General features: G+C 45.9%; 1 protein-coding gene across 2 annotated transcripts in view; it reads right to left on the reverse strand.

Annotated features, from left to right (window-relative positions):
* Positions 1-10,033, reverse strand: part of ATG3 (autophagy related 3) — a 48,193-nt gene extending 38,160 nt beyond the window's left edge. Inside the window, exons 1-2 of one of the 2 annotated variants that reach the window (XM_019527272.1) lie at positions 9,876-10,033; positions 5,180-5,221 (exon numbers count right to left, since the gene is read on the reverse strand). In XM_019527272.1, coding sequence (XP_019382817.1) covers positions 5,180-5,221; positions 9,876-9,947 — 114 coding nt within the window. In that variant the 5' untranslated portion in view covers positions 9,948-10,033. The remainder of the gene's footprint in view (positions 1-5,179; positions 5,222-9,875) is intronic. The other variant, XM_019527273.1, reaches the window with a different exon arrangement.
* Positions 10,034-10,751: the final 718 nt, after the last annotated feature.

The following is a 10,751-nucleotide window of genomic DNA, read 5'->3' on the forward strand; positions in this document are numbered from 1 at the left end:
GACTCTCTCCAAGAACCTACGTGAGCGCTTGGACCTAGCCAACTGCTGTTCCCAGCAGATGTCTGGCAATTCATTCTGATCCAGTCCCTTTTTGCTTGCTTTATTACCTTATTCTGTACATAATATGAAGAAATAACATTTTAAGAAAGAGTACACTTCACTTGTTCTTTATCACAAGTAATTTTTCAAGTGCTGTGCACATCTGTCATTTCACCACTTCCCCATTTTAAAGTACTAGTAACATATTACTCTGTTGAAAAACATCGTACTACAGCTCCCTGCACTACTGTGTATAGATTTGTTAGCTATTTTTTTTTTTACACACATCTTCCAAAACAACGTATATCAACAGAAAGTACTGTAACATTTGTTCAAATACGGTTCTTGAAAAGTAATTTCCTTTTTTAATAGGTACCTTTCTCCAGATGTTTGCTAGGAACTGAAGTAGAACTTCAAAAGGGAAAACCAGGAAGATAATCTAGCAAGATTTAGTCAGTCATTTTGTTACGCAAGAGAACTATGAGTAATGTAGGAAATTCATAGAATATTTCAGAACCCTATATTTATTTTAAACCACTAGAATAGACTGTTTGTAGTAACCATGGTAAAGAACATAGTCAAGATTTTTTTTTTTTTTTTTATTGAGCCAACACTGTAAACTTCTAATGAAATAAGTTACAACATCTTTCAATTCGATTTTCAGAACTTTTAGCATTTTGCGCAGTTTGGACAACTCTATGCTCTAGTGCTACATGTGTATTTGAGCTCAAAATACTGCAGAATAATGTTAAAATAGAACATCTTCTAAGCGCTTGGAGATTAGTTTTGTGAAATGTGTATGTACATAAAAGATAAATCTTGTGGCTTCCTCTTGCAGTATTACTAGCAAGAATTCAAAAGAACATTAATGAAAACCAGTACATGCAATATTAAACCAAATATCTAGACCTACCAGAAGCCAGATAACAGGAGGTGATGTGGATTAACTGACAAATAAAATCAGTCATCCCTAGAGATTTTACAATGTTATAGTTCTACTCTCAAGCACGAGACCAGCACAAAATCCATTAAACAAAGTCAGTTCTAAAGAGAATAAAATTGGAACAACAAAAATACAAGTCTAGAACTGAGATGCATCAGCAAAGTTGCACAAAGCTCATGTTTTGCTTACAAGCAGACATCTGGCATTAGGCACTGCTCAGTTACTTGTGTGCATTACATTTAACTGATGTACTCAAAATTCCGAAGAATCCATCAGCATTGTTAAAGAGATGGCTTTCTCCTAAGAGAATTCATTTTTATAGATGATTCCAAGGTAAAAGTTTCAGTCCCTACAACTATTAGAAATAATAAAGGAAGATTTTCTAAGACATAAATATAAGTGGCAGTGAGTCATCTTATTTTGGTGTAGTGATTAACAGTCTTATGTTAACCAATGTTTTGAGGGCTCCCTTTTATTCCTATTAATGAAACAGACTATTAATATTGTTTACTTTCATTCAGAAAAGATGCACTGTTAACAGGTCTTTCTTGGCTTCTTAGACTCATAGGGGTTTTTTTGTTCTGTCAGAGCAGTATTTTTTTGGGGTCTCCCCAAAAACAAACAAACAAACAACCTCCCCTCTAAAACAGGGACAGAAACATGTACCACCCCCATCATTCCCCCCAAAAAGAAAAACAGTTCATCCCTGAAGCTGATGAAAGAAGTGAATTCAATATACTTGGCAATATGCTGGAACTATTTCTCACAACATGAAACTGCTTAATAATGATAGTTATTACACTCATGGGTAATTCTGAACATTTTACTTGACTGTTGAATTTAAAAAAGAGATCCAAACAAGAACAAGAGATCTAAACAATACATCTGTTGGAGAAAGAAAAACCAGCCACAAAACATGCAAGTTACAACAAAAAGCCTTAATAAAAATCTCTGGAAAGCAAGTTTCTTAGACATCCAAGGAGAACTTAACATGAGCAAATGAGCTCTCAAACTCTTGTGAATCATTAATCCAATCTCAGGACAGCCTTCCTACTGTGGTTAACCCTCAGAGGTATTCTGGGGTCCAAGAAAGGTTCAAAGAGCCAGTCCTACTAAAATTAAACACTCACAAGGAAAAAATGAAGATAAACTGAACAGCAAATTTAATAATAAAATACAGATGAGATGTGCTTTACCCACACCATTTGGTCATTTATATAAAAGCAAAAGATTAAAATTTATGAAAATGTCCAGTAATTTAAAGAAACAGCAATCTGATTAAATTTCTTTAAGGCCCAAAGTCCTAAAAAGCCTCTAACAGGTGGCCAGACTGTTCAGGAAAAGTTCTCACCTAGATTTCAAATTAGGTTTTAAAGAGTACTTATTTTTCTGAACAGCCCATCTGCAAATAAACCAAGAACCATAGTTCAAGCCCAAAGAGTAAACATTTTTATATTCTATTTCTGGGCTCAATAGCAAATAGCTTACTAAATAAGGCTAAGTTTTTGTAAATGTTCTTGATATGAATATTAATTAGAGTAAAATCTAGGTCTATGTTTACCCCAAATTTAAAAAATATCTTGCCCTAAACTTGATCTAACTGGCATTAAAAATCACTGAGCAACCTTTAGCCTACTTTTTGTAGCCTGCTGTTCTGGAACTTCTTAAAATTATTTTCATTTTTGACATTTGCTTGCTTGTTCATCATTTTCTATGAAGCTGAAGTTGTCTCCTTATTCCCAGTTCTTTATTCTTTATGCCTGGTTCCTTTCTCAAGCTAATCTACAACCAATAAAAGCTGTTTATTAATTAATCACACATTCTAAAGAGAGAGAATATCATTAGCTATGCATATTTACTAATTAATATGTAAAATAATATCCTGCATCAAGTACATAGCCCTAAATGAAGATCAGATTAAGATGGGATTCTGGTGCAAAATATTTCTTGGGCCACCCCAAACTTCCTGTTGATGCCACTGAGGGACTGTCTCAAAGAACACCTGAATGTAGTCCTACCTGACTCAAAGCACAGTTCGGCCCTGCCAGGCTACAAACTGACAGCCCCCCATACTCACTGTACTAAGTATATGGTCCCGGATAAGAAACTGGCTTTTGGGCTGGGATTATGGCTGGAAATCCTTCTTGGGCCACCTCACACCATTCCCCTGTGGTACTAGGGGCTTACCTGGACATCCCTGATCAGAGTCTTGCCTGGCACAAAGTGTGGGTTGTTTGTCCCGGGCTGCCCACTCACAGTCCCCCAGGCACTGTACTAACTATATGGGCTCGAATAATGAACTGGATTTTGGGCTGGGATTATGGTTGGAAATCGTTTTGGGGCTATCCCACAACACGCCTCTGTACCATCAGGGGGCTATCCCAGATATCTCTAAACAGAGTCTTGTCCAGCCCAAAGCACAGTTTGTTTGCGCTAAGGTGCCAACTGACCCCTCCCCGCTCCCCATCATACTAAGTATAATGGCTCAAATAAGGAACTGGCATTTGGGCTAGGAATATGGCAGGAAATCTCTCTCGGACCACCCCACATCATGCCTCTGTAGTACTGGGGGACTCTCCCAGACACCCCTGACCAGAGTCTTGCCTGGCCCAAAGCACGGCTTGGCTATGGCAGGCTGCTAACTGAGAGCCCACTGTCCACTGTACTAAGTATATAGGCTCGAATAAGGAACTTGGATTTGGGCTGAGATTACAGATGGAAATCCTTCTTGAACTATCCCACACTATACCACTGTAGCCCCAAAGGACTCTCCCAGACACCCCTGACCAGAGTCTTGCTCAGCCCAAAGTATGGTTTGGCCCTGCCAGGTGTCCACTGTCCCTATCCAAGCCATCCCATCTAACCATACATCATAGACCTAACATCCGGACCAGCCACAAGTAAAGCAGACGAACTATGGCAGCCACTATCCTGCTTTTATGAAATATTATCAATATATGCTCCAGAGATTCCTGGGTTGAGGCCACACCCCTGCTACAGAGGAAGGCAACCCCCGCCCCCCCACAGTTCATATGCTAATCTGACCATGGGGTAAAAGTCCTTCCTAACCCCAAATATGGCAATTGGTCTGACCTTGAGTGAAGGGCAAGACCCTTAAGTCAGGACTCTCTGGCTTTGCTCCTAGCAGGAGAATCAGCCCACCCCAGTTCAAGTCCACAGCCTTAGGTGCAGCATTACTCAGTGCTTCTGAAGAAGGCTTAAAAACACCCTGACACATGTAGGCATAACTATGCCTAAATCACAGGCTACAGGACAGAGCTGACAAACAGAATCCAACTCTTGCATGTCATATAAAGAAGTATTAGTTACCAAAATCAGAGTAACTTTCCACTTCATTTGTTTTCTTAGATTACCTGCCTTCCCACCACCTCCTCTTGAATCCTGTTCCAGTTTGTATATCTCTTTCCTTCTGTTTATGTTTATGTCTTTACCACTTTTCCATTTCAACCATTCTCTTCTCTACATTGTTTTTTAGTCTTTGAATAGAATTTCAGAGGCATCTTTCAAACACTAGCTCCTTACAAAATTGGATAGAAAAGAGTAAGCAAGTGGACATGTGAACTCAGTTTCTTTCTACACTAGATTCAGGAAATGCATGTTTGTAATCCTGGTCTGTTTCCCTTTATAGCTACTCCCTTTGTAGACTGTTATAGATTGCTCATATTTCACATAAAACCAGCAAAGGACAACCTTCTGGGATGTGCAGGGAAGTGGTGAAATATGAGAGGTGGCCAATGCTATGTTGTGACCCTATCATGCCAACTTCTAGTGAACCAAGACTTCTGTGGGAAGCTCCTCTTCAGGTCACCCAAGGGACAGAATTTTCAGGAACTTTCCCCTACACCATGACTCCCAGGCAGGATAGAATTTCTGAGCCAGAAAACCCAAGCTACCTCTCTAATGTTTAGCTCACCCATGAAAGAACCCACCCTACATTTGAATACCAAAACACTATGCCCCAATTATCACCCAAAAAGGAATTTTGTTGCTGAAACACGTTGCTTCTCCTTTAAAGCAGAAATACCACGTGCAATTTATGAAAATCTAGAGAAGGCGCAAACTGCCAGTTACAAAACCCATTTCAGATAGATGAAGGAAATGTTAAGGCATAATCTATTAAGTTACAAGTCTTTTAGTATCTTCTCCAAGTATAGTTTAAATGTTCAAGACACTTACCTCTTCAGGAGTGATCACTCCAGTTTCTTTAAACTTTGATTCCTACAATGAAAAAAATTCAGAATACTTAGATATTTGCTTAAATGTACACCCTAGTCTATAACGAACAGTGCCTAGCAAACCTCTTGCTAGGCACTGATCCAGCAATGGCATATGTCCACACAGTGCTAATAAATGGACCCAAGTTACTTACATGCAATTGTGTTCCAGCTGCTGTGTTATCAGTTAACCATTTAACCAATATAATTAGAAGAGGTTAAACAGAATTTTTTTAATGATATTTACATCCCTATATCCTAGGCCCATCTCACTCCATTGTCTATAACCAGGTGTCAAGCATAGGGCCTGTGGGCTACATCCAACCTATGGAACCATTATCTAGCCTGCCAGACTACCAGAATTTGGGAGGCAGAAGACTGCCACAAAATTAGGGGCCCTTTGACCCTGCTAGCCATGGCTAAACTTGCTACCTCTGCACCCAGGTTGAAAATCACTAGTTGATAGTTGAGAACCTAAAATTCTGCAGTCTGTGCTGCTCTTGTTGGCAAGTGATATAGGAAGTCAAGCAGAGCCATGTGTTAATCTCTAAACATTAATAGAATGCATCAGACAAGAAAATAAGTCAGGAAACAGAGAACAACTGTTCTCATTACAGATTAACTTTGCCCCCCTTACGTACAGAGCTTCTACCATTAGCTTTTTTTGGTACGAAAAATTCAACTGTTTTACTATATGCTAGGAGAACCAGTTTCTTAACTTCCCATGCTGTTTCTAGAGGTGCACCGATGCATTGGTCCCACACTGAATGGGTACCATTTTAAGGAAAATTGACAGTATCAGCAATCAACCTTTTTGGGCTGATGTGGCTGATAATGTCACCAATAAATGGCCTGTGCACACATGCAGGCGGTCAGGAGCACGGGAAGAGGTACAGGGGAAGGGAGGGGAGCAGATCAAGGCCCCCTGTGGTGAGGGAGGGAGTGGACCTGGGGCAGGTGCTGCACAGCCGGCACAGGGCATGGGACAGAGTTACAAATGACTCATGTGAGGTGTGTGGGGGCTCCCATCACTGCACACACCCCCGGAGAGCATGGGGGTGGTGGTCCCAGATCTGCGTGCGGGGTGAAGGCGGACTGAACCAAGCTCTACCTGGTGAGGACTGGGCTGGGCTGGGGCTGTGCTCGGAGAGGGCAATGGTAGCACTGGGGAGGGGGTTGGGGGGAGGGGCCTATGCCAAATTTTGCAGTGGCTTCACCCCACACACAGATCTGGGGGCACACACCCTCCATGCCCTCCCGGGGTATGCACAGCAGGGGAAGCCGCCACCCCCCTCCCCACCACAGATAAGCTATTCACAGCCCCGCTCTGGCCCAGCTGTGCAGCACCTGCCCCAGCCCCACTCCCTCCCTCACTGCAGCGGCCTCAATCTGCACCCTCCCCCCACATCCCTTCCCTCCTCGCCCCTTTCCTCACAACAGACTTACCAGCCTGACCTGTTCTCCAAGTTGCTTGACTGCATATCGACAATCTGATTGGTATTGACCAATATGGCTCATTAAAAATCCGCCCTAGGTATCAGCCCGAAAAATCTCTATCACTGCACCCCTAGTTGTTTCATTAACTTATCTGCAATGGAATCAACTAAAAGCAAGCTTTAACAAGACATATATTTGTTTACTTTTTCATTCAAAAAGACATCTAGAAGCTTTCAGCACAGGACACGTGTTTTGCCTGCTCACCTCATTCCATGGTGAATGGAAGGAATTTGAGAGTTCAAAACAAAATATACAAAAAAAAAAATCATAGAAAATTAGGGTTGGATCCAGGAACCTCAAAAGGTCATTCAGTCCAACCCCCAAGCTCAGAGCAGGACCGTCCCCAACTAGATCATTCCAGCCAGAATATGTAGTTTTATAATTTGTAGTTATAAAACTACAGAAATATGTAGTTTTATAGTTGAAAAGGGCCACAGATTGATCTTCAAACAAAAAAATACATAGCCTCAATTCACAGTAAGGAACTCTGTACTACACACAGTACAGAACATCCACAAAGTACTGGTCTTATGTTCAGGAATTATCTGAGGAATTTATGCTATCACCCTTATTAATAAGTGGTTGCTTTCCTTTCTACTGCTCTAAATTGCCCTCAGGTTGTCATCCAGTCACCAAGAATACAACCCGGGGTAGATCATTCCAGCTGACAGCCAGAAAGCGTTAACTATCCCTGCTATGAGCAATACCTCTTCCATACTGCAGAAAGATCAAGAATGCCCAGGTTGTCTTTGTTAAGTAAGCAGGAGCACTCTTGCCAGTGATACTCCCATCTTCCCTTCCTCTCCAAGGATGAAGACTTGAGATGGGAAGGAGGGGGGGATGCAATTTAAGAGCCAAAATTAAAATGAGATAAGTGAAAATTTTGCTGGACCAAGCAGTACAGCTGCACTACCTGGTAATTACAGGTCTGCCTTTAAAGAGTTTAGGCTGATAAAAAGATAAAACTAAGGACTTGCTGACAGTGTGCTGTGTCAGTATGTTGAAGGCTCAGATTGCAGAGCAACCTTAGGACTTCTTCCTTAAACATACCACACAAAGTGCAGAATGCAAGCAAGCCTTGTGATCTGTTACCCTAGTGAGGTTCACAATACTTAGCATCTGTAGAAAGCCAGCCAAGTCTATGCAGCAATGCTGGGTAGCTCTTTTAATAATTCAAACATTCACTTACAAAAACAGGAGCTTGGATCAAAGTTCCAAAGGTCCCACAACAAATTATTCAAAGCACAATAATGATAGTACATAGCACATGCCAGACTTTAACGTGTGCTGGCTAGAAAGAGACAGTGGGCAATAGTACTCCTGGATTGTATACACAATAGAATAAGACACCCACTGTATAAAGGTGAGCTAATGGCTCTCAACCTTTTTGGCCTGGACTCAGCCCTCACTGGACCTGAAGCACCCTTCCATAACTTTAGCAAACCAAGTAGCTCCCAATTTAAAAAAAGAATGTATAGATTACAGCGATTACTTCCTTGCAAAGGGGTCTGACAGTGGGATGGGGGCTCCTCAGGCAGTGACAAGCCTGAGCCTATGCTTATCACCTTAGTTTAGCTGTTTATTTCCTAATGCAGGGGAGGCCAAAGTCCATATGGCCCAAGAGGACTCTATTTCCCAGAAGCCTCTGCAGTGGTGGCCCCACCCCCCACCCAGACACTCCAGCCTGTTCACCCTGCATCCACTGCCAGGGAAGGACCCATGTGGGCAGGGCATGAGGCTGGAATGGGACCATGGCCAAAAGTAAGATGGACACGTAGGGCCTGGGAGACCCTGGGATCTTAGGGCAGTGACAGCGTGTGGCTGGGGCTGGGGCAGAGCAACGACTCACTGCCCACACACTCCTGTGGGCAGGGGCATGCAGGGAGCAGATTGTGACTGCTCTGGCCTGGGCTCCATGCTATCACTACCCCAAGATCCCAGCCCCTGCCCTGGATGCAGTTCCCTGTGTGGCTCCTGACCAACCTTTATACAGACCCTATGAACGTGGAGCCAGGAAGCACTGGAGCCCATTCTGCAGCTCTGTGGTCACAGCCTTGCACTCCTGCAATCTACACAGAGACCGGCTGGGATCTGTCCAGGCAGGGACTGCTGGGAAGTGGAGCGCAACCACTGGCTGGATACACTATTTCGCCCACCTCTATCATAACACCTCACTTTTCTCATGACACCGTTCAACAGATCTGGAGGCAACCCCAGGGTGCCCCAGCATCCTGATTGAGAATCACAGATGTAGACAAATTGCTTCACCTTCCCACAGCTCAGTTTCTCACTACCCTTATGTAGGAGCAAGCAATAGTACCAGTAGCCGAGCAAAACAGGGTTAGCATAACACCATAACAGTTATTCTGAGAAAGAGAGAGAAATGAATGTTGCCGAGCCAGGGCTGGCCAACCTGCAGCATGTGCACCCTGAGTGACATGGCCAGCCTCTGCCTGTGTCACAGGGCCCACCTGGGAGGGAGTAGGCAGCAGAAAGCAGGGTGGAGGATCAGGCTGGAGCAGAAAGAAGACCAATGGACTGGGCAGGGAGTAGGGTTACCACGTCAGGGTTTTCCTGGACGTGTCCTCTTTTGGGGTCCCCCAGTCTCCATCCAGGCAGTTTTCTGAAATATGAACAAGTGTCCAGGAGTTCCCTCTGCTGCACTGGTGGGACCAGGGGGAAAGCACTTGGAGGCTGGGGGCACCATGTGTGCTTGTGTGCGCACACACATATGGCTGGCACGCAGCCTGGCAGGGTGGTGGCAGCAACCTTGGCTGCTAGATGCAGGTTGGAGGGAGCAGAGGTTGGAGGGCCAGGCTTTGGGGCACCGTGGACGGTAGGTGTGGAGGAGACAGGCAGGTGGCTGCCGACGCTGGGGATGGTGTCTAGGCACGAGGGCTGTGGCGGGGGGAGAGGGGGGCACCCACCCCTCCAGCAGGGGAAGGGGGTGGGGAGAGCGCTTCGAGGGCAGTTGCACGGCTGAGGTAAGTAGCACTGGGGCGGGGAGCAAGGTGCCTCTCCGACAGGCGTCCTCTCTGTTGGAACTGGAAATACTGCAAGTAACCCTACAAGGAGCAGAAAGCAGAGCAGCAGCCCAGGACACGAGCAGAGGGCCGGCCCCAGCCTCGCGAGGCCCCTCCCGCCGCCCGCCCCGCGCGCACCTTGAGCACGGGGGTGAGGTACTCGGCCACCCCCAGCGCCTTCCCCTTCATCGTGTTGATGACGCTCTGCATTGTGCCGGGGCGAGACAACGGCGGCAGCAACACCGGCACAAACCTGCCCGAGCCGCGGTCACATGACCCCCACTTCGGGCCCACGTGACGCGTCGAATTCCGGTAAGCCACCCCCTGGCGACTCTGCGCCTGCGTCGCCCCCCGTCCCAGGAAATAATCCGTCGCGCGGACACGCTGCCTTAGTGCACACGCGCAAAGGAAGAGCCGGAAGGGGCTGGAGGTGTCACGTGACTCGGTAGAGCCGCCTGTCACGTGGCTTAGCCAGCCGCGGGGTGGGTAGTTCAGTGCGCATGCGCGCGGGGCTGGAAGCGGGGGGCGAGGCTATACCGGCCTGCAGGGCCAGGTAGGTCGGGGGTGACGCGGGTGTGGGGCCCGTCTGCTGCAGGGGTGGGGGGAGGAAGCAGCTCGTGGCCGGCGGGCAGCGGGGCTGGACAGGCAAACTGGAGAGGGCGGTCCCCCCTGCGGGGTGAGGCGTTTAGCAGGAATCGGGGCCAGGGCAGTGCTGCTGTTGCCGCTTAGTTTTAAACTGCCGGTGGAGCAGGAAGCAAAGTGGGGTGCGATCGCACCAGTGCACCCCCCCTTGGAGCCGCCCCTGTCAGCAGTGAGACAAGGGCTGGAAGGCACCTCAGGAGGTCACATCTAGTCCACCCCCTGCTCAGAGCCCCAACTGGGTCATCCCAGCCAGGGCTTTGTCCAGTTGAGTCTTCAAAACCTCCAGGGATGGAGGTGCCATCACCTGTTGCAGTGCTTCACTGCTGTCCTGGTGAGAGAGGTTTTCCTGATTTGTAACCTTGATTTCCTATG

The sequence above is a fragment of the Gavialis gangeticus genome, unplaced genomic scaffold (assembly GCF_001723915.1).
Source record: "Gavialis gangeticus isolate Ggan-Ray unplaced genomic scaffold, GavGan_comp1, whole genome shotgun sequence".
Lineage (NCBI taxonomy): Eukaryota > Metazoa > Chordata > Crocodylia > Gavialidae > Gavialis > Gavialis gangeticus.